Source organism: Perognathus longimembris, chromosome 23 (assembly GCF_023159225.1).
Source record: "Perognathus longimembris pacificus isolate PPM17 chromosome 23, ASM2315922v1, whole genome shotgun sequence".
Lineage (NCBI taxonomy): Eukaryota > Metazoa > Chordata > Mammalia > Rodentia > Heteromyidae > Perognathus > Perognathus longimembris.
In genome coordinates, this window is record NC_063183.1 from 18,127,478 (window position 1) to 18,150,921 (window position 23,444).

The following is a 23,444-nucleotide window of genomic DNA, read 5'->3' on the forward strand; positions in this document are numbered from 1 at the left end:
TTGACCTCCCATAGACAAGCTTTTTGATTTGTAGCTAGGGTCGATTGAGCAGTTAGCGCGTGCCAGGCCATGAGATAAAGGTACAGTGGATTTTTTTTCTCATTTATTATAGTGGCTGTTGTTTGTATGAGGAAGAGAAGCACAAAGTTACAAAACTTACTCCAGTCCCACAGCAAGGAAGTGGCTGGAGCCCAAGCCTCTAACACCTGCTTGTCTTGCCAGTGGTGGTGTGGTGTTGGTGGGAGACAGCCTGGGATGCTGGCAGCCAGCCTGGGCTTCGGCAGCTGTCCTTACTACTGCACCGTGACCCAGTACCTGGTGGCCTGAGCCAGGGGTCCATTTATGTGTGAGATGTCATCCCGGGCTACACAGAGTTGATGGCATTTCCCACAACTTTATCCTCTTTAGTTAAGATAATTTGGTTACTAATCTATTCCATTTTGTGGAAAGATACATCCCAAGCCAGGCGTTTGGTGTCTCATGCCTGTAATCCTGGCTACTCAGGAGGCGGAGAGCTGAGGATCACGGTTTGAAGCCAGCTCAGGTGGAAAAGTCTGAGACTCTTATCTCCGATAAACCAGCACAAACAGAAAAAAAAAACAAACAAACCAGAAGTGGAAGTATAGCTCAAGTGGTTGAGCACTATCCTTGAGCAAAAAAGTAAATTAATAAAAGCCAAACTAGAGTGTAAGGCCCTGAGTTCAAGCCCTAGAGCCTGCACAAAAAGAAACAAATGAAAAACGGAATAGATGTGCCTATGCGCGTGCGCACACAGTGTGAGAGGCCATTAGTGCCAGGCTTTGCAAAAGTGTGTGTACATGCACGCTCGCTCCAGTGCCACACCAGATTGTTCACCCCAAGAGGGAGGTCACCTCTTAGCTCTAGTAGGTGCTTGGGCAAAGGTGAGTGGACAAGTAGAGTAATGGAAGTTGCAGGGACTAGAAAGCATGTTGGTTTCCTCTTGGGTCTGGCCAGGCCAGGCAGAATGTTGGTCCCTTGGCAAGCCAAGCATAGCAGTATCCCCTGGGCTGCACCGAGGACAAACTGGCTTCAGATTCTTTTTTTCCCCCTTTCTTGCTTTTTCTGTGTCTTAAATCAAACCCAGGGCTTCATGCATGCTAAGCAAGCACTCTACCACTAAGCCACATTTAGTGTAACACTTCATTTTTGCTTTTCTGTAATCCAGGCAGGAAGTGCAAGGTACGGCCCCCCCCACCCCCACCCACCCCGCCTCAGTGTGGCATCAGTTTCTGTGTGTGAATATTTGGGGTACAGATGAAGAAGGGATGAGGCAAAGTGTGTGTGTGTGTGTGTGTGTGTGTGTGTGTGTGTGTGTGTGTAGGGGATTCTGGGACTCAGTAGTTGTGAGTACTTACAAAGATAGGCAGGATAGGAAGGATAGATAGGATAGGATAAATAGAAGATAGGAAGATAAGCAGGCTGTATAGGAGTGACATACATGACCCAGTAAGCCAGTAAGAGGGACTTCCAGGAGATTGATACACCAATCCTTTAACTGCCAAAATAGTGCCACTCTATCTTTATCCACAATGAGCCTACTTACCCCAGTGACACCTTCCACCCCCACCTGGCATTTCTTTTCTAAGTGCCTAGACCCTAGAAACCTAGAGCATGGAGAGCCACCTCAGGCTACAGGTAGAAGAGTCACTAGCAGCCTGTTCCTCCCTCCTCCCCTGCCCAGGACTGATGGGCTTCTGGGAATGGGGCATGTTCTCTGCTGAAAGCCAGGTACCAGTGGTTCACACCTGTAATCCCAGCTACCCAGGAGATTGAGATCTGTGGGTCACGTGTTTTAAATGGTAGAATAGTAGTCTTGAACAAAACAAAAAAACTAAGGGACAGGGGCTGGGGATATGGCCTAGTGGCAAGAGAGCTTGCCTTGTATACATGAGGCCCTGGGTTCGATTCCCCAGCACCACATATACAGAAAATGGCCAGAAGTGGCGCTGTGGCTCAAGTGGCAGAGTGCTAGCCTTGAGCAAAAGGAAGCCAGGGACAGTGCTCAGGCCCTGAGTCCAAGGCCCAGGACTGGCCAAAAAAAACAAAACAAAACAAAACAACAAAACAAAACAAAAAACTAAGGGACAGTGCCCAGGACCTGAGTTCAAGCTCTAGTAACAGAACATGTACACACACACACACACACACAGAGCAGTCTATCAGACTTTGAAGTGAGCCAATCCTTAAAGCCCATGGCCCTGCCTTCTCTTTCTAGAAATCCTTGCCTAGTCTCCATCATTTGGGCCCTTCTTTCTATACCTGCTCTCCACATTGAACCTTTCTCCAGAATTCCAGTGATTGGGGCCCTTAGTTTGCAACACCTTGGTCCTAGGTATTCTATATGCACTAGGAGGAGGGCAGATGGCTGGGCAGCCCTCCCCTAGCACTGTCATTCTGTCCCTCTCTACAGCTGCACAGTTAAGTTTCTGCAGGCCAGCTTCACTATCACTCTTGGAAACATTTAATTACAGGCAAATATCTCAAAGGCTGGTCTGTTAACTCCAGGGAAACATTTCTTTCTTCTGCTCCTTGAGATGCTGGCTGCTTACAGAGTAATGCAATTAAACTGAACAGCAGACAGCCAAAGGCCCAAGCACTGATGAAAAAGGGAGAGACATGGCGGGGGGGGGGGGGGCTGGGATGGACTGAGCAGTGGGGTCACAGAAAAGAGGGGGGTGGCAGAAAGGGTCCGGCTGAGGGGAACAGAGAAAACCACCAACCCTGAAAAGGTTAGTGAAGAGGCAGACCTTGGGACTCCAGCATTGCAAACCTGCAGAGAAGGGGTTGGAGGTGTGGTTCAGGTGGTAGAGAGGCCGCTGGTGAGAGAAAGCATCAGATGCAGAGTTCTAGTCTGAATGGGGGGGGGGGGATAAACTTGCAGAGGAGGCGTTGGAAGGGAACGGTGGGGCTAGGAGACTGTGAGATCTTCAGCCTGGACGAGCACTTGGATGTGGGTGGCGAGGTGTCAGCGCTGCCACGCAGACCCCCCCCCCCCCCCACACACACACCCTGCAGCCTTGTTGGGTCTCACCGGAGGAGGGATGGGAAGCCCGCGTGGACTTCGGGTCCAGACCCCTGGTTCCAGGGCCAGCCCACGGGGAGCCTGCAAGCCCTGACTGTGCCCCCGCCCCCCCCCCCCCTGTTGCAGGCTGCGACAGCGACCACTGGGGTCCCCACTGCAGCAACCGGTGCCAGTGTCAGAACGGCGCCCTGTGCAACCCCATCACCGGCGCCTGCGTGTGCGCCGCCGGCTTCCGAGGCTGGCGCTGCGAGGAGCTGTGCGCGCCGGGCACCCACGGCAAGGGCTGCCAGCTGCCGTGCCAGTGCCGCCACGGCGCGGGCTGCGACCCGCGCACCGGCGAGTGCCTCTGCGCTCCGGGTTACACCGGCGTCTAGTGAGTAGCGAGGGGCGGGGCCGGGCGAGGGGCGGGGCCTGGGGTGCCTACAAACGGGTGAGGATTGGTGGAGTCGGCAAATGGGGCGGGGTTTGCGGGGGAATGGAGGTCGGCGGGCGGGGAGGGGCCTTGCGAGGGGCGGGGTTTGGGTGGAGCCTGGGCCTGGGTAGGGCTTGCGTGAAGGGGCGGGGATTGGTGGTCAGTAAGAGGGGGCGGGGCCTAGTGAGGGGCGGGGCTTGGGTGGAGCCTTGTGAGAGGAGCAGGATTGGGATGGAGTCAATGGCCGTGGGAGAGCCTGGTGAGGGGCTTTGGGAAGGGGCGTGGTCTGAGCGGACTGGAGGCCGGCCTGGTTGCCCCACCGCAGTTATGCTGGCCCCTTCTGTGTTCCTAGGCCCTTAGCTCAGTGTGGTGGGAGCAGGAGGAAGGTCTAAACAGTCTGGGCCATCGCCATCTGCATTTGGACTCCAGGCCTAGCAATCTGATAGGCCCAGGCCTGGCCCACCCACGGTCTCAGATCTGTACTCCGGGGTCACTAGTGTCCTCCGGAGACTGCATGGGTGGCAATTCCCAAGACAAGAGGAGCTCATCGAACCACTCCCAAAGGCTTTTTCCGGGCAAACTGCCCAGACTTCAGCTGGGAATTCTTGACTTTAACCCCTGAACCACTGTTCAGTTGGGCCTGATTGATCTTTCCAGGCTTAGAAAGGGAGGAATCTAGAGCCCTCGCATTTGCCCCGTGCAGATTAGAAGCTTACTGTGTCTGTTCTCCTCTCCGCCCCTCCCCCCGCCCCACTTTCTCTGGTCAGACCCCAAGCAGCCTCTCACCCCAGGGCCCTGGAGAGTCCTCATTGTCTGGGAACCTCCAAAAGCACCTCCGTTGATCCCTGATTGAGGTTCTTCTAGGTCTGTTTTTGGCTCCAATATCTGCCCTCAGATCCCAGGACAACTGTGAGTTCTAACCTAAGACCAAAACCCAGGCAGATTCTGCCTCACCCCTCAATAGTGCCCAGAGATCACCCCATGGCAGCTAGCTAGGAACCTTCCAGAGCTTGGAGGACACATGACTTGGATTGTTCCCATCTGAGCATAGGAAAATCCTTCAAGGCAAGACCTAGCACCTTGGCTTGTGCTGTTCCTTCTGCTGGACATACCCTTCACGCTCAGTGAAGTTAACTTTGCCTTCAAGGCCCAAATAAATTGTCTTCCTCTGAGGCAAGAATTCTCCAGCCTCCTCCACAGAGGACCATTACACAAAGAACTTGTAGGTCAGCCCATCTAGATCGCCCCAAGCACTGCTCCACCCCAATGTGTTATAGATAAGCTCTTCTGCCCCCCGCTGGCCTAGAGCAGTACTGTGCCTTACTTGACTGATGGAGTTCTTGCTGGTGGGTGCACCAGTTCTTGGTCCGGGGCCTGGGGACTGGTAGCCCTGGGCCGCGATGGGGATGCAGCTGTCTGGCTGATACCTTGCTTCTCCCTGCAGCTGTGAGGAGCTGTGCCCCCCTGGAAGCCACGGAGCTCACTGTGAGCTGCGCTGCCCCTGCCAGAACGGGGGCACCTGTCACCACATCACCGGCGAGTGTGCCTGCCCTCCAGGCTGGACGGTAAGTGGACTTTCAGGTCTGAGCGGCCCTCACACACACCTTCAGAGGGTAGATTCCGTTCCCACCCTGAATGCTCCCACGCACGCGGAATCACAAGGCCCTGTTAAACACCGGGCAGTAGCACCATCAGTGGATGCTACTAGGGGCTGTGTTGCCTAAAGCAAGTGACTAAACCTCTCTGAATCTGTGGTCCCTCACAAGCAAAGGAGTTGAATTTGTGTAACAAAACTGGCTCCCTCAAGCCAGGCACCAGTGGTTCCCATCTGTCATTCCAGCTACTAGGAGGCTGAGATCGAAGGATCAAGGTTTGTAAGCGAGTCTGGGTAGGAAAAATCCAAAGGAGTTTTCATCTCCAACTAACCACCTAAAAGCTGGAAGTGGCGCTGTGGCTCAAATGGTAGAGATCTATCCTTGACCAAAAGGAGCTCAGGGGCAGGGCTCAGGCCCAGAGTTCAAGCCCCAGGACCGACAAAAAAGAAAAAAAAATGGCTCTGTCTTTAGGTACTCATCTGAGCTGCCAGATATGACAGCAAGAACTGGGGAAGGAGGAGACACCACCACAAAATAGAGTTCACTTGAATTTACACAACACTACCCTCTCCTCTCACACATATTCTGATTTTGTGGGGCTCAGAATCTGTATTTTCTCCACTTCTCCAAGTGCTTCTGAGTGTATACTCGACCCAGCTGTCTCCATGCGGGGGGGTTCCCCACGGGGGAGAAAGGGCAGGTGAAATCACAACTCCACCAGAGGCCCAAACTCCAGGGCTTAAAGTCCAGTGCTGACTCTGTCAGAAGTTTCAGTGTCTCTGGTCTCTGCCTCTCCAGTTTAAACTAGATCTAGCCACAGCAAGACCTTCCTCTGTGTGGCTGCCTTGGTGGTTGGGAGCTTAGAGACTATGCATGTCTGAAGTGCTCTAAAGACACTCCGAGTTTACAACTGTTTTATTTATTTTTATTTTTTGTCAGTCGTGAGGCTTGAACTCAAGGCCTGGCCACTGTCCCCGAGCTCTTTTTTCTCAAGGCTGGTGCTCTACCATGTGAGCCACAATGCCACGTCTGGTTTTCTGGTGGTTCATTGCAGATAAGAATCTCACAGACTTTCCTGCTGGGGCTGGCTTTGAACCGCGATCCTCAGATCTTAGCCTCCTGAGTAGCTAGGATGACAGGTGTGAGTCACCAGCATCTGGCACAACTCTTGGTTCTGTAGCCATGGATATCACCCACTCACTACTCATACGGGCCCCCATTTAGTCCCCCTGTGTGTGTCTCTCCGGCAGACCCAAGACTCTCAGAGCTGTGCGGCCACCCAGGCTGCCTTCTGGGCTGTGGCTCTGTCTCAGTGTCCCCTGCGATATGCCTCCCTGCAAGGCAGCCTCTGGGACACACCCACCTGCCTCCCCAGGGCTGAGAACAGGCTGCCCAGCAGAGAAGGGTATTTCTGGAGGCCGTGGACACCAGAATCTCAGAGCAGCTAGGAGAGATGTCTACAGGTTCATGGAAGCAAGCTCAAATCTGGCAAGAAATGACCTTGAAGATCCTCTGACACAGTGTTGCCAGATCTGAATACAGAGGGGGCGGGGCAGCTCTCGCAGGGCCTTCTGGGATCTCAATGTAATAAGCTCCCCAGATGACTTGGAGGAAGGCTGTGCGGCTACACTGGAAGTAATTGATCAAGACCAAAGGATTTCTTGTGCTCCCCATGGATGCCAACGGCTCCTTAGGGGTGAGTGTGGGGGTATGGAGCCTAATAATTAGCATGCTGGCTCCCATCACACCCCCATGGCTCCATTTTAATCAATTTTCTGTATGGAGACTTTTAGGTAACAGTTCTCATAAAAACGAGCTCTCCTACCCACCTACCCCCCACCCCCAAAAAGGCTTGGACAACACTGGTCTGTCGTGACCTTTCTCAGATGAGGAATTTGAGGCCAGCAGGGGCTATTGATGTAGGCCAGGCTACTCTGTCAGTTAGAAATGTAGTGCAGCTTAATTCAAATATATGTATATAAATTTTTTTTGGCCTGTACTGGGGCTTGATCTCAGGGCCTGGGCACTGTCCCTGAGCCTCTTTGTACTCAAGGCTAGCACTCTACCATTTTGAGCCACAGTGCCACTTCTGGCTTTTTCTGAGTAGTTTATTAGAGATAAGCCTCTCACACACTGTTCTGCCCGGGCTGGCTTTGAACGCTGGTCCTCCGATCTCAGCCTCCTGAATAGCTGGGTTATAGGCATTCGCCACTGGTGCCCAGCTTGAATCCATAGCTTTTTTTTTTTTTTTTTTTTGCCAGTCCTGGGCCTTGGACTCAGGGCCTGAGCACTGTCCCTGGCTTCTTCCCGCTCAAGGCTAGCACTCTGCCACTTGAGCCACAGCGCCGCTTCTGGCCGTTTTTTTTTTTTTTTTTTTTTGAATCCATAGCTTTTGGTTCCCAAATCCCAGGCTTTGTCTATCTTTTTTTGTGTTTGTGTGTGTGAGTGCTGGGGCTTGAACTCAAGAACTTGAGTGTTATCCCTAGCTTTTTTTTTACTCAAGGCTGGCCCTTTACCACTTGAGCCATACTTCCACTTCTGGTTTTTTACTGGTTAAGATAAAAGTCTTACAGAAGGGCTGGGAATGTGGCTTAGTGGTAGAGTGCTTGCCTAGCATGCATGAAGCCCTGGGTTGGATTCCTCAGCACCACATATACAGAAAAAGCAAGAGGTGGCGCTGTGGCTCAAGTGGCAGAGTGCTAGCCTTGAGCAAAAAGAAGCCAAGGACAGTGCTCAGGCCCTGAGTTCAAACCTCAGGACTGGGGGGAAAAAATTTAAGTCTTACAGATTTTTCTGCCCAGGCTGGCTTTGAACTATGATCTTCAGATCTCAGCCTCCTGCATAGCTAGGATTACAGGCGTGAGCACTGGCACCTGGCTCTTCTGAAGAGGACAGAGGAGCTGGTGGAGAGCTGAGTAGCTATCTGGAAAGGCCCAGGCCTCTCCCACCAGTGATCCACAGCCTGGCGGGCTGGGTCTTGGAGGTAGGCAGTGAGGTGGGATGGGACAGTGGTGGGGAGCAGCAGCAGGTGGCAGTAAACCTGGAAAGGCGTCTCTGGAGAGGATGCTATGGGCAGGTCCTGGGCAGAGAGGGGAGCGGGAGGAGGCCAGCGCAGAGAGACACTTGTCATCCCCCCCACCCCGACACCGAGAGAGATTTGTTCTTCCAGATGACGAGAAAGTCTGTCAGTTAGAAACCTTCCGATGTGAGGACTTTATGCTTTTAATTTTATTGTAGACAATCGCATTTCTATTTCTGACATAGCATTTAACTTGCAAATGTGCATGAATGATTAATACCCCTGGTCTATGCCGAGTCACGGTATAATGAAGCTACAGCTCAGGCCGGAGGCACTTCCCAGGGAGGACCAGGGCCAGGGAGGGGAAGTACTAGGGGCTTCTGTCCTCTCCATGGTCTCATTTCACCTGTAGCTCCCATGGAGCTTCCACACCACTCAGAGGCCTGGAGGAGTAGGGTTGCTTCCCCCCACCGTGCCACTCCCTAAGGACTGAGGTGCAGAAGAACTGGAGAGGAATTGTCAGGAACTCTGGTCCTCCAGGGTCCCCAGTGAGTCCTTGCTAGGAGACCCTCTATCTAGAGCTTGAGCAAGGCACTGGTAGCACTCGCCTGTAATCCTAGCTACTCAGGAGGCTAAGACACGAGGACAAGTTTGAAGCCAACTTGTGCAGAAAAGCCTGTAAGAGCCTTAATCTTCAATTACCCAGAAAAGGGATGGAAATGCAGGCATGGCTCAGGTGGTAGAGTGCCTGCCTTAGCAGAAAAAGCTAAGGAACAGTGCTTAGGCCCTGAATTGAAGCTCCAGTACTGGTGCATGCAACACACACACACACACACACACACACACACACACACACACACACACACACACACACACACCCCAAGTCTCAAGGTTTCTGATTTCTCGGGAATGCTGAATATACTTTCCTACTGATGTGACTCAGAAGTACTGCCTGGGCCAGGAATCTGCAGCCGTCCAGCCAATCAGGATGGATGAGACCAAAGAGGAAGAGGAGGAGGAAGTGCATAAGAGCTCCATACTACTCAAGGTGGGGGGAGGAGGGGAGGAGGCATAAATACAACCCCCTCAAGCTGCCTTAGAATGTCCCCAGCGTTATGTTAGAAATCTCCACGCAGCTCCAACCGACTTGAACAGTAGCTAGAAAAAGATTGAGCACTGGCCTCCTCTCCCCTGGCCGCCCCCGGCCCCACCCCCAGCCCTGCCCTCAGCCTCAGGTCCCTGTAGGAAGAAGCCGAGCTGAAAACCTCCCATTCATCCATTCCAACTCAATTGCCTGATGGTGACAGATGACTAGCCTGGCAGGCTTTCTCATCAAGGGTTGGTGGTTTGTTGGTGCTTAATAATCGTGTGTTGAGCTGATTGATGAATTCATCAGAGGATGATCCTTGATCTCCATAAGAGAAATGATCATTACTGGTGAGGGAGGCAGAGAGGGGGGCAATGGACCAGAGTAGACACGATGTCTGATAAAGATGGTATAAACAGAGTGAGTTACAGAAAGCCCCAGGCTAATACTGGAGAGAGAGGGCAAGGGTTAAACAACCCTACCCCACGCACACACTCCTCCAGGCAGCCGCTTCCAAACCTCCTAGATGTTTTTGGCACGTGCCTCCATTTTTCTACATGTCAAGCTTTCCTTTTTTTGGCCAGTCCTGGGGCTTGACTCGAGGCCTGAGCCCCTGGCTTCCTTTTGCTCAAGGCTAGCACTCTGCCACCTGAGTCACAGCGCCACTTCTGGCCATTTTTTTCTGTATATGTGGTGCTGGGGAATTGAACCCAGGGCTTCATGTATACGAGGCGAACACTCTTGCCACTAGGCCATATCCCCAGCCCAAGCTTTCCACTTTTTACATTGCTTTCTTTGTGGGAATGTTGAGGCTTGAACTCAGCACGCCTGGGGGCGTGGCTTGTTCACTCAAGGTTGGCACTCTACTACTTGAGACTCAGCACCACTTCCCTTATTGTGCGGGTTAATCAGAGATAAGAGTCTAGCAGACATTTCTTTCTTCCCAGGCTAGTTTCAAACTGTGATCCTCAGACCTCAGCCTCCTGAGTAGCTAGGATTATAGATGTGAGCCGTCAGCACCGGAGCCTCTGCCATTTCTTGACTTTTTTTTATTTTAGACATTTGTAGAGTCTATTGACTTCCTGTCATGGGGTAAGATTTAGCTCTACATGAACGCATAAACAAAACACAGGCAACCCTTCTCCTGCCCCAGTGGAATTATAATTCTAAGTTTAAGTTAAACAATTTTAAATATTTATATTAATAGGCCCTGTATGTTTTGTGTTTAATTTATGGCTACAACTCTTGAACTGAAGTCCAAAAACTCACGGCAAACACATCAGTCATCTTTCTACTAGGTTCTCGATTTTGTTTGGGTTTGGAGTCAAGGCTGGACATCTGCTTCTGTTAACATCCTATTCCCTCCCTTCTTCCGTTAGGCTCTCTACTTCCTAGAATCTGTCGTTTGCTTTTCCTTGGATAGTTCTTTTTTTATTTTTGTCAGTTGTGGGCCTTGAATTCAGGGCCTGTGCACTGTCCCTGAGCTTTGGCTCAAGGCTACAGCTCTACCACTTTGAGCCACAGCCCAAAGTCCAGTTTTCTGGTAGTTAATTGGAGATAAGAGACTCATGGACTTTCCTGCCTGGGCTGGCTTCAAACAGAGATCATCAGATCTCAGCCTCCTGAATTGCTAGGATTACAGGCATGAGATGCCAGCGCCCAGCCTAGATAATTATTTTTGCTAGAGGGGAAAATTGTTGATGGAAGTTAGTTTTTTGAAGTTGTCCAAATCTAAGTATGTCCATCATTAAATCTCTCACTTAAGCCTGGCGGCTCATGACCATAATCCTAGCTACTCAAGAGGCTGAGTTCTGAGGGTCACATTTCCAACCCAGCCTGAGCAGGAAAGTCCATGAGACCCTTATCTCCAGTTAACCAGCAAAAAGCCAGAGGTCTTGAGCAACAAAGCCAAGTAACAGCAAGAGACCTCAGGTTTGAGCTGCCCAGTACCAAGGTCTCCATCTGCTTTCCTATCTCTCAGCATGGGGTATGGTGTCCCTCGCCTTATATTCCTGCGTGCTTGGCGACTTGTCGCTTTTTGGCCCCCTTCCTCTCCTAGGAGTGGGGTTTGGGGATGGAATTTAAATGAGCATTTGTCTCCAAACACTTGGGCTTGGGCTCACTCCCCATATACTGGGAGGACGGGGAATCAAGTCTTACTCATTTATTCTAACATCTAACACAGCATTTGGAATACAGCAGGCACTAAATGTGTGCTGAGTAGCTGATGAGCAAACTGGCCTTGGGGTTCCCCGGCGGTGGGGGGTGGGAGGGGGAGGAAGATGAGGGCTTCAGAGCCAGTGTGAGTGTGTGTTTAGCATTCTGTGCTTGGGGGAGGCGGGGAGTGGTTGAGGTCCCAGGCCTGCTCCAAGGGGCGTGGCCTCAGTTCCTGAACCAAGGGTCCCGACCTAGTGGGGCGTGGCCAGGGCGTGGCTTCCAGGCACATTCGACGGGGCGTGGCTTCCGGGCATGTTCAAAGGGCGTGGTCTCGGGGGTGTGGCTTCCAGGCCCGTTCGAAGGGGCGTGGCCTCCACGTGTCATCTCTGCTGTGTCTCTGTTCCAGGGAGCAGTGTGCGCGCAGCCCTGCCCACCAGGCACCTTTGGCCAGAACTGCAGCCAGGACTGTCCTTGCCACCACGGTGGGCAGTGTGACCACGTGACCGGGCAGTGCCACTGCACAGCCGGGTACATGGGAGAGAGGTAAGTTGAGGTCCGCTGGCCCCCCTGGCCCTTCGCTGCCTCTGTTCAAACCCCAGCCTTGTCTGTCAGCAGAAGATGTTCTGAGGCCTCCCGCCTGCGGGGGATCTGCCCTCACCCTGCCCTCACCCTGCCCTCACCCTCCTCCAGGCAGATGCCCAGGGTTTGCAGTGGCTTACCCGTGCTGACAGGAGCACATAGAAGCCAAGAGTGCAGAGCATGGGGCACCTGCCTGCCATCTCCGCTACTCAGGGAGCTGAGACCAGAAGATGATAGTTACAGGTTCACAAGTCCCCATCTCAACCCATATCCGGGTGTGGTCACTGTATACCTGCCATCCCAGCTACATGGAAATCCTAATTAGGAGGCTCACGGTCCAGGCCAGCCTGGGCATAATCACGATGAGACCCTATTGGAAAACAACTAAGGCGAAAAGCAGACAGGAGCCATTGGTGCCCAACTCAGCCTCTCTTCTTAGAACCGGGCAGGTGATCGTGGAACAGAGAAGCCTCCCAAACCAAGCAGCTCTCTAGCAAGCTCTGCCAATCAACCACTGTAGAGTTCATTCCAAGGGCCAGGTAGCATGTGGGTTTCCCATCCTAAATGGGCTGCCTGGTGTTTAATATTTTGTAAAATTGCCTCCATTAATTTTGTGGGTGACAGCAGTATTAGCCCACCCTCAAATCATCAGAAGCATATTACAGTTGAGCGAGTGTAATAACGCAGGCCTCCGCGGATAGGGAGAATCCAGTGCAAATTAAACACGAAATGTAACGAGGGTTTTTGCAGCTCGTTTTGTAATTTAATTGAGCAATGTATCTGGTTGTTAATGGCAATATCGGATGCATTAGACTGATATGTTGCAAAGGAAAGATGTTTAAGTAGAAGCCTAATTCCTGCTGTGATTACCCTTCTGTTCCACGGGCCTCGTGATTAGCGTGCTTTGTGTAAAATTCATTAGTAGTCATTGCTTGATCTCTAAATAAATAAGTTGTTTAAATTGTGAGTCAGGGAAAAAAATAAAAAGAGGCTGATTATGTAAATGGATTAGGTTGTCGATATTTCATTTCTAGATGGTTTTCCTGGAGGTGGCTGGGTGGAATGCGTCCTGCAGAAGCTTGTCCTGGTGAGAGGGAAGTTACTTCCTGTCCCGACATTGAAGACACTTGCAGACAGCAGGGGTGGATAAGTCAGACAGTGACTAGGCAGAGGGGTTTTGGTTTGTTTGTTTTGTGCCAGTCCGGAGGCTTGAACTTAGGGCCTAGGCACCGTCCCAGAGCTCTTTTTGCTCAAGGCTAGCACTTTACCACTTTGAGCCACAGCTCCATTTCTAGTTTTTTGGTGGTTCCTTGGAAATAAGAGTCTCTCACACACACACAAAAGAGTCTCACAGACTTTCCCACCTGGGCTGGCTTCAAATGGGGATCCCCAGATCTCAGCCTCCTGAGTAGCTAGGATGACAGACGTGAGACATGGGTGCTTGGTGTCTGTGTAGGCTCTTCACTGCTCTTGAGCCTTCCTTTCTGCCCTAGTTTCCCTCCTGCCCTCCTCCTTCCTGCTTTCCGTCTTCCATTCCTTCTCCTGATCTCCCTTTCCCTTCTTTCTGTCTGTTTTCTCTTCGTGAGGCTTCTGATGAGTTCACGCGCAACCCAGTTGGCAGGACGATGCCTTCTTAGCCACTTGCAGGACCTTGGGATGGCAGCCTCCCCTTCACTTCGCCCTCTTCAATTACACAGGGGAGGCAAAGGGCCTTCTGCTGTCTCTAAGAGCTAAGGACAGGGCTGGGATCCAAGGCCGCCAGATTCCACAAAGGGGGTTTCACAGACTGCAGGGAGAGACCAGCCCTGCATCGAGGGGCTCCCTGCTCCCTGGAAGGAAGAGGAAATCAGCCCTTATGTGGGGACTTCTTCCCCCCCCCCCGGGGGAGCATATACATCACCCAGTAGGAAGAGAGAGACTAATGTGGCCAAAAAAGTTCCCTCAAAACAGTAAAATCACCCCCCACTTTATCAAGCCTAAGATGCACCAATGATAAGATGCTTTGTTATTTTAGATACGGCTAAGAATGAAAAACACCAATAATTAAACTGTGTCCTGCCATCCGTTCTGAGACCTATCTGATTTCAGAGTACTTAAGATGCATTTTGAAGCCCACGGTTTATCGTTAATGGGTGGGGAGATTCAGTTTTTGATGATGAGAACATTGTGGAGATGGATGGTAGCGATCGTTGCACGACCGTATGAATATATTTACTGCTACTCAACTACACTTAATGGCTTCAAATGATAAATTTTCTAGGGTGTATTGTCTTAGTCTTGTCTGTGCTACTATGACAGAATACCTGAGGCTGGATCATTTATAAACACAGTTCTCCAGTTCTGAAGCCTGGGGCCTTGGGCTCAAGGTCAAGGTGCCGGCAGGTTTGGTGGCTGGTGAAGGCCTGGTCTCTGTCTCCAAGATGTTGCCTTGATTTCTGGATCCTCAGGCAGGGGAAGGGATGGAAAGACAAAGACAAGGCCTGTCTAATTCTCTCCGACTCTCCCATAAGGGCCTTAACCCACGATCCTTGTGACCAAACCATCTCCCAAAGGCAATGCCTCTTAATACAGTTGCATTAAGGTTAAGGCTTATTGTGAATTTTGGTGGAGCCATACATATTCAAGCCATCACACACTGTTCGGGGTGTGTGTGTGTGTGTGTGTGTGTGTGTGCGCGTGCGCACGCGCATGTGCGCGCACTAGTCCTGGAACTTGAACATAGCACCTCATACCCTCACTTGGCTTTTTCCCACTTTACCACTTGAGCCACAGCTCCACTTCCAGCATTTTCATTGATGAATGACAGACAGGAGTCACAGAGTTCCCCAGGCTGGCTTTGAACCAAGATCTCCCTATCTCAGCCTCCTGAGAAGCTAGGACGACAGGCGAGAGCCACCGGCACCCAGCACTGTCGCACATTTTTTGTTTAAATGAAAACAACAGATGAGGCTTAGCATCCCTGAAATCCAACAGCACTACCTCATTTTTGGGGGACCCCTTCCCTTATCCCCTAGGGGGACCTGGCAGGAGGGAGGACTGACTGATGAGCTTCTGGAAGTGGGGAGGGGATGGGGAGGCTCCCCAGGGGTGGAGCACATCACGCCAGGCCTGGAGGCCCCGAAAGTTGCACGCTGGGCAGAGGGAGCCGCGCAGATGGAGATTCGGGCTCAGCCCACTCTGCTGTCCCGCAGGTGCCAGGAAGAATGTCCCTTTGGGACCTTCGGCTTCCAGTGTTCGCAGAGCTGCGACTGTCGCAACGGAGGCCAGTGTTCGCCCACCACGGGCGCCTGCGAGTGTGAGCTGGGCTACAAGGGTCCACGCTGCCAGGAGCGGCTGTGTCCCGAGGGCCTGCACGGCCCAGGCTGCGCCTTGCCCTGCCCCTGTCATCCAGACAACACCATCAGGTACGACCGGGACCCTGAGTGCCCCCCGGGGCAAGGGTCAGAGCCTTCCTCAGACCCTGGCTCTCCTTCCACTGTGGCCATGTCTTCATTCCCTGCCTCCATACCCCTGTGGGGTCCCTGTCTCTACGCCCCTGTGGCTTGGGGACTCCTGGGCAGTAGCTGGAGCCCAAGCCTGGGAAGAAGAGGTGCAGGCCGCCCTCGCTGCCTCTCCCAGCGTTGTGCCCTGTTTCACTGCACCCACCAACCGCCACTGCCTTCCCTTAATACATGGGGGGGTCGGTGCTGGGCGCCGGTGGCTCACGCCTATCATCCTAGCTGCTCAGGAGGCTGAGATCAGAGGATTGCAGTTTGAAGCAGCTCAGGTAGGAAAGTCTGTGAGACTCTTATCTCCAATGGACCACCAAAAAAAAAAAAAAAGCCAGAAGTGGAGCTGTGACACAAGTGGTAGAGTGCTAGTCTTGAGCAAAAGAAGTTCTAGGATAGTGCCCAGGCCCTGAGTTCAAGCCCCAGGACCTGCATACATACACACACACACACACAGACACACACACACAATGGTGGTCGGCCCCATATAGATGTCTTCCTAGCCCAGGTTGTTAGCCTAGCTAATTCCTATGGTGCATTGGAAGGAACACCTTCATACATCCCCCTGTCCCCAGGCCTGTGTACAGCTCAGGAGGACTGGGCACATGGGGACTGAGATGCTGGCAGTGTAGACAGAGAAGCCTTTGCTTTTAGTCTTGGCACTGGGACAGCCAGAATTTCCTTCAGCCCTTCATTTGCATCTTTTTGTTTTGTTTTGTTTTTTTTGCCAGTCCTGGGGCGTGAACTCAGTTGCCTGGGCATTGTCCCTGGCTTCCTTTTTCTCAAGGCTACGAGCACTCTTACCACTTGAGCCATAGCGCCACTTCCAGCTTTTTCTGCCGAGGAATCAAACCCAGGGCTTCATGCGTGCGAGGCAAGCACTCTACCACTAGGCCACATGCCCAGCCCATTTGCAGCTTTTGATTGCTCACGAATCATCCTGGAGCTCTGCTGGCAGGGGCAGCTCGTTAGGCAGAGATGGCCCCCAGACCACAGAGCCGAGGGGTGCAGGCATGACACTAAGCCAGGGCAGCAGCTGGAAAGCAGACCGTGCAACGAGCTCCTACAGCCAATGACCTGGTGCACGTGTAATCCACGGATTCATTCACTCAGTCACTCAGCAAACACAGAGTTGCCCGTGCTCACCCCCAACTGAAGCACAGCTCTGCTCTCTGTCCTACTAAACAAGGGAAATTAAGCCCGGTACTCCTGTCTCATGCCTGGAATCCGAGCTGTTTAGGAGGCTGAGATCTGCAGGTTGAAGTTTGAAGCCAGCCTGGTCAGGAAAGTCAATGAGATGCTTACCTCCAATTGGCCAGCAAAACACTGCACGTGGAGGTGTGTGGCTCAAGTAGGAGAACACTAGCACTGAGGGGAAAAGCCAAGCAAGAAATGCAAGGCCCTGTGTCCAAGCCCCAACACACACACATCATCATCATCATCATCATCATCATCATCATCATCATCACCAGGGAAATTCTATCAGCTAGACTATGATATTCCACAAGAGACCGTGAGGCTGGTTGAGGAATGCCTCCTGAAGGAGGTGGCATCTGGGATGGGTGAAGGGCAAGGTAAGAGCCCCCCCAGGGCTCTAGACATACAGGGTCCCAACTGGCTGCTCTTCGGATTGGCAGCTGCCTCACACTACTGGAGAGAGGCTAGCGCTGGGATAGCCCACCCCTGCTGGGAAACTGAGGAAGGGCCCTCCGTGGGTCAGGAAGTCCAGCAACTACTGGGGCCCAGTACAAGGAGAATCTCCACCACAAAGAACCAGCCGAGCCCCAAATTAAAGAGCTATTGTTTTCCTCTGTGCCTGAGCCAGCGTGCCCTGCATAATTTATCTTCCTTGGAAGGAACCCTTGATGCATTATTAATCTGGACGGACTCCCTCCTCTCCGTCGCTAATCTCAGCCCATCCAATATTAATGGCTATTTGCTTTACTGTCTTTAACGCCTGTCATGTTTCAGGGGCTGAAAACTGTAGTGGTCCTTAGGACTGGAGCTTCTTGAGGGTGTCTGCCAGCCCAGTCCTGGGTAGGCTGCTCAGATTCTGCAGCCGAGCCCCTTTCAGGGAGGCTGGCCCCTGGCCTGGGCCTTCGGGGTGCTAATCATGTGGCATGTTCATCTCGGTTACCCTTCTCTCAGCCTGGCACAGAGTAGGCCTTCAGTAAAAACGCTCATTTGGGCTGGGAATGTGGCTTAGTGGTAGAGCACTTGCCTAGCATGCATGAAGCCCTAGGTTCGATTCCTCCATACCACATACACAGAAAAAGCCAGAAGTGGCGCAGTGGCTCAAGTGGTAGAGTGCTAGCCTTGAGCAAAAAGAAGCCAGGGACAGCATCCATACCTGCATCAAGCCCCAGGACTGGCAAAACAAACAAACACAAACATTCATCTGTGTATCTCTGTGTGTGTGTGTGTGTGTGTGTGTGTGTGTGTGTGTGTGTGTGTGTGTGTGTGTGTAGTGCTGGGCTTAAACTTAGGGCCTCCAGCTCTCAATTGACTTTTTAGCTCAAGGCTGGAGTTCTACCACTTGAGCCAGAGCTTCACTTCCAGCTTTTGGGTGGTTTATTGGCAGTAAGAGTCTCACAGACTTTCCTGGCCAGGCTGACTTCGAAGCACGATCCTCAGGTCTCAGCTTCCTGAGTAGCTAGGATGACAGGTGAGTGCCACCTAGCACGTGTGGTAAGTCTGCAGAGACTCAGTCACAGAGTCCCTGGGGCCTGTCCCTGCCCACCAAGCAATGCCCACTTCCCGGCCTCTTTACTCTGCTCCACGGAGATTGAAGTGATTGAAGGAAGACACTCATCAGGCCGGTGTGGGACACACACAAAGAAGCCATCTGCCTTCACAAAAGCCTAATCTTGGAGCCAGTACGGGGGTGTCAGGCCGCTTCCATGTCCCCTGCACAATTGCATTGTCATAGATGAGCTCCGGCAGCCACCAGCCTGGATTCCCTTTGAAAGACCTGAAGCGGCCCACCAGGCTCGTCGGTGATAGAAATCGCCAAGCAGCCCACAGAAAGGCAGGGGGGCGGGGGGAAATGCTCTCGGAAGAGATTTCCTGCATTGTGCAGCTTTCAGCTCCCATCTACTTGTGATTAATCTGTGTCTGGGCAAGGCAGAGACTAATGAACCAGCCTCGACACCTGCCATTGAGACTCCGGCCTGAGCCAACCCAGCCTGACCCACGGGAATTGGGAGCCTCACAGGGAGCAAACAATGCCTGGGGCGGCGGGGGGGGGGGGGGCGGTATAGATGCCACCGTGATCATTTTCAAGGCACTTCCAGCAGAAAAGAAACTACTGTTGAACTACTATTCGACCAGTAGAGAGGTATCTGAGGCCTCCCTGGGGCTGGGCAGAGCAGCCAAGACTTATTGGCTCTTCCTAGGGCAAACACGTCCATCTTTGTGACTGTGACTCAGTGGGTCCTTCTGATCCTGTTCCTAAATCCCAGAAGAGGCCTCCTCTCAATGGTTGGGAACTAGAAAGGTTATGTTGAAAGAAGGGAGTAGCACCCCTAAACAGCTAGGCGGAGGCACAGGAAAGCCAGAGGTGTGTGGCTGGGGAGGGGGGTGGGTGGGAGGGGGACCATGTCCCATGATGCACCTGCATGCCACTGCCCCTCCCCCTCCCCCAGCCTCATAGGCCTTGGAGCTCAGGGAGAAACATTTCCAGAACTGCCAAGGTTGGAAAGTGTGGAACACTTAGGATTTATACCCATGCTTCTCTGCTATACCCTTAAAATTTTAATGCTTTACATCTGTTTATGAATTTGGTAGGCACTGGGTGTGGGAAGGTTAGAGAAAACCGGTGGTTTTTTATCTTTCCTCCTGGTACTAGGGCTTGAACTCAGGGCCTCATGCTCCTTCTCTGGTTTCTTGCTCACAGCTGGTGCTTTCGCCACTTGAGCCACACCTCCAAATTGGTGGGTGTTTTTTTCTTCTTTTTTTAGCTGTTTAACTGGAAATAGAATCTTCTAGACTTCTCTGTCCTTAGTTCATTTTGAACCATGATCTTCAGATTTTATCCTCCTAAGTAACTGGGATTATAGGTATAAATCACCAGTGCCTGGCTATCTATAGACATTTATTATTTATTTATTCATTTGTTACTTTATTTTACCAGTCCTGGGCTTGAACCCAGGGCCTAAGCGCTGTCCCTGAGCTTTATTGCTCAAGGCTAGCACTCTACCACTTGAGCCACAGCTACACTTGTAGAAACTTTTTTTTTTTTTTTGCTAGTTAATTGGAAGACTTTCCTGTTTGGACTGGGATTACAGACGTGGTCTCTGGCAGTACATAGACATCTAAAGAGACAACAGGCATTCTCTTGTAACTGGTTCATTCTTCACCAATGTCTGTATTTTCCACATTTTGGGTCCTGGCAGTATGCAGTTTCCTGTTTTATTTCACATGATACCATTAGATATTCTGGAAAAGAATGACCTTTCTTCCTTCCCTTTCACTTCTCTTGCTTTCCTTTTCTTTTCTTTTCTTTCTTGTGCTGTACTGGGGCTTGAACTCAGGGCCTAAGCACTATTCCTGTGCTTTTTTGCTCAAGGCTAGTTCTCTACCACTTGAGTCATGGCTCCGCATCCGGCTTTTTTGGTGATTAATTGGAGAGATAAGAATCTCGTGGACTTTCCTGCTGGGGCTGGCTTCAAACGATGATCCTCAGACCTCATCCTCCAGAGTAGCTAGGATTACAGGCTCAAGCCTCTGGCACCTCGCTTCTATTTATTCATAATTCATGTAACAAGCAGTGTGTTGTCAGATGTGACACTAACGAGCAAGGAAGTGAACCAGGACAGACAGACCTGCTTGTGACCTGGTTGTTTGACACTGGGGTTAGTCACAGAACCTCCAAATGCCATTATGACATAGAGGCTTAAATTACTAATTAATCGGCTTACTGAAGATTAGAAATATGTGTGTAAGGTGCCTGGTGCTTTTAATAGCCTGCTTACATATTATTTATTATTATTCAAATTGCTTCCATTTTCCACTGTTATAAATAAGGCTTCAGGGAGCATCTCTGTGCATAAATCTTTCTCCACAACTATGATTATTTCCTTAGGAGAGATTCTTAGAAATGGAATTACAAGACAAAGGAATCGGAATAATATTGTTAAGCCTTCTGATACATAACCTCAAGCTGCTTCAGAAACCTTGGCGGGCAGTTTTTTAATCTTCGCTGTTTTGATAAAGTGTTTTCCAATTGTTGTTTAGGCTGTGTGTGTGTGTGTGTGTGTGTGTGTGTGTGTGTGTGTGCATGTGTGTGTGCTGGTACTAAGGCTTGAACTCAGGGCCTGGACTTTATCTCTTAGCTTTTTTGCTGAAGGCTAGTGCTCTACCACTTTGAGTCACAGCTCTACTTCTAGCTTTTTGGTGGTTAATTGGAGATAAGAGTCTCTTGGACTTTCTTGCCTAGGCTGACTTTGAACCACAATCCTGAGATCTCAGCCTCCGGAGTAGCTAGGATGACAGGCGTGAGCTACTGGCACCCAGTCCTGGTTTACACTTGATGTTTCATGAGATGAAACATTTTCCAAACTGACTGCCAGTTCCTTGCACTTACTATTCAAGACTCTTCTATTTCTGTCCACCCCCTCATTTGCTCTGAGAGAACCCCCCAAAGAGAAGTTGTGTGGCTGGGCTGTGCACAGTTAGTGTCCACTAATTCATCTGCCAAGTGTGCTCTGCTGGGCCCTGACGGTGACCCCAGAGGAGGGCCACCAGCCAGCAGGGCAGATGGGACAAACAGCGAAAGTGGCACGCACTCCCAAATAGGTAGCTGCCTTCTCTTGGGTCACCAGGCAGCGCCTGCCTCTAGCCCAGTGGCCAGGCAAGCCTGTTCTGTGCTTTAGATGGATGGGGCTGGGGGAGCGCTTGCTCCCTGGGTAGGCAGTGACTCTGGCTATCCATGGAGCACCTCCCATTTGCAGAGCCTCATATGTCAGTGTGTTTTCCCCTGCCTGTCCCCCCATTAGTTATCCATCTTGAGGAAGGCATGAGGCAAGCACTGGACCCCACCCCCAAAGAACTGAACAGGCCACCTCTGGTTTGGTCTCTAGATTTTTATAAAGAGCACAGTGGGTTTTAGCCAAGCGCCAGTGGCTCACTTCTGTGATCCTGTCTACTCAGGAGGCTGAGATGTGAGGCTCACGGTTGGAAGCCAGCTCAGGCAGAAGTTTTTTTACCTCTAATTAGCCAGCAAAAAAAAAAAAAAAAAGCTGGGAAGAAGAGGGTGGCCCATGTGGTAGAGCTCCAGCCTTGAGAGAAAGAAGGGAGGGAGGGAGGGAGGGAGAGAGGGAGGGAGGGAAGGAGGGAAGGACGGAGTGAGGGAGGGAAGGAAGGAGGGAAGGAAGGAAAGGAAGGGAGGGAGGGAAAGCCAAGTGAGAGCTGGGTGCTCTGAGTTCAAGCCCCAATCTCAGTACTGGTATTTTTTTTTTTATTGGGAACGAGAAGTTCTGGGTTCTAATCCTGGTCTTGCTATGTGACTTTACATGCATAATCTCTCTGATCCTCTGTGGAGAGTAATAAGATCATATACATGCCAGGCGCCAGAGTCTCCCACTTGTAATCCTAGCTATTCAGGAGGCTGAGATCTCAGAATCATGGTTTGAAGCCAGCCAGGCCGGAAAGTCCATGACACTCTTATCACCAGTTAACCCCCAGCAAACCACAAGTGGCACTGGACTCAAAGTGGTAGCAATAAGTCTCAAGGCCCAGGCCTTGAGTTCAAGCCCCATGACCGACCAAAATAAATAAAAAGATCAGGGCTGGGAATGTGGCTTAGTGGTAGAGTGCTTGCTTGCCTAGCATGCGTGAAGCCCTGGGTTCAACTCCTCAGCACCACGTACACGGAAAAAGCCAAAAGTGGCGCTGTGAGGGCTGGGGATATAGCCTAGTGGCAAGAGTGCCTGCCTCGGATACACGAGGCCCTAGGTTCGATTCCCCAGCACCACATATACAGAAAACGGCCAGAAGCGGCGCTGTGGCTCAAGTGGCAGAGTGCTAGCCTTGAGCGGGAAGAAGCCAGGGACAGTGCTCAGGCCCTGAGTCCAAGGCCCAGGACTGGCCAAAAAAAAAAAAAAAAAGTGGCGCTGTGGCTCAAGTGGCAGAGTATGCTAGCCTTGAGCACAAAGAAGCCAGGGACAGTGCTCAGGCCCTGAGTTCAAGCCCCAGCACTGGCAAAAAAAAAATAAAAAAAGAAGATCATACACATGGGCTTGGCATGTTTGATAAGCAGGAGGTTTAACCTCAGAGATCCTGCAATCCCACTACCTACGCAGACCAGAGTTGGGGTGGGCAGGGGGGAGGAACATTGCTGCATCCGTAACTATCCTGCCTTGCGCCCTTCTCCCCTCCGCTCAGCTGCCACCCGGTAACCGGAGCCTGTACCTGCCAGCCAGGCTGGTCTGGCCACCACTGTAACGAGTCCTGCCCGGCTGGCTACTTCGGCGATGGCTGCCAGCTGCCTTGCACCTGTCAGAACGGCGCCGATTGCCACAGTGTCACTGGAGGCTGCACGTGTGCCCCCGGCTTCATGGTAAGGTGGGAGGGGCCTCCCTTGGCTTTTCTGGCCCTCGCCACGCCCCTTCCACAACCTTCTGGCAGTCCGGAGTGTGGCCCTATATGCTCTGGAGACCGTGATTATAACTAGAGGAGGGGGGCCTCCCCATTGTTCCCCTCTACTGAAGCACCTCCTTGTGCCCGGTTCTGCCCTGTCCGTGTCCTGATGCACAGAGTCATTCAACATCGTAATAACCACAGCGCACTCAGCAGTTTTGCAGCCCGCTTTCTTCTGCACACATTTTTGGCGATGGAAGAAAGCGGAATGCAAAATGTAAGCTGCTGGAGCTTCTCATTTTAAATGGCTGCATGCCGGGTGCTCGCGGATGGCTCACACCTGTCATCTTAGCTACCCAGGGACGCTGAGATGGGAGGATGACGGTTCAGAGCCAGCTCACGTTGGAAAGTCTGTGAGACTCTTACCTCCAATTACCCACCCCAAAGCTGGAAGCAGAGATGTGGCTCAAGTGGTAGAGCACCAGC

The 23,444-nt window shown here is 51.7% G+C and overlaps 1 protein-coding gene across 6 annotated transcripts in view; it reads left to right on the forward strand.

Annotated features, from left to right (window-relative positions):
* Positions 1-23,444, forward strand: part of Megf11 (multiple EGF like domains 11) — a 171,190-nt gene that overhangs the window by 104,568 nt on the left and 43,178 nt on the right. For all 6 annotated transcript variants that reach the window (XM_048332641.1, XM_048332644.1, XM_048332643.1 and 3 more), the window contains exons 5-9: positions 3,170-3,416; positions 4,900-5,020; positions 11,720-11,856; positions 15,084-15,296; positions 22,764-22,938. In XM_048332641.1, coding sequence (XP_048188598.1) covers positions 3,170-3,416; positions 4,900-5,020; positions 11,720-11,856; positions 15,084-15,296; positions 22,764-22,938 — 893 coding nt within the window. The remainder of the gene's footprint in view (positions 1-3,169; positions 3,417-4,899; positions 5,021-11,719; positions 11,857-15,083; positions 15,297-22,763; positions 22,939-23,444) is intronic.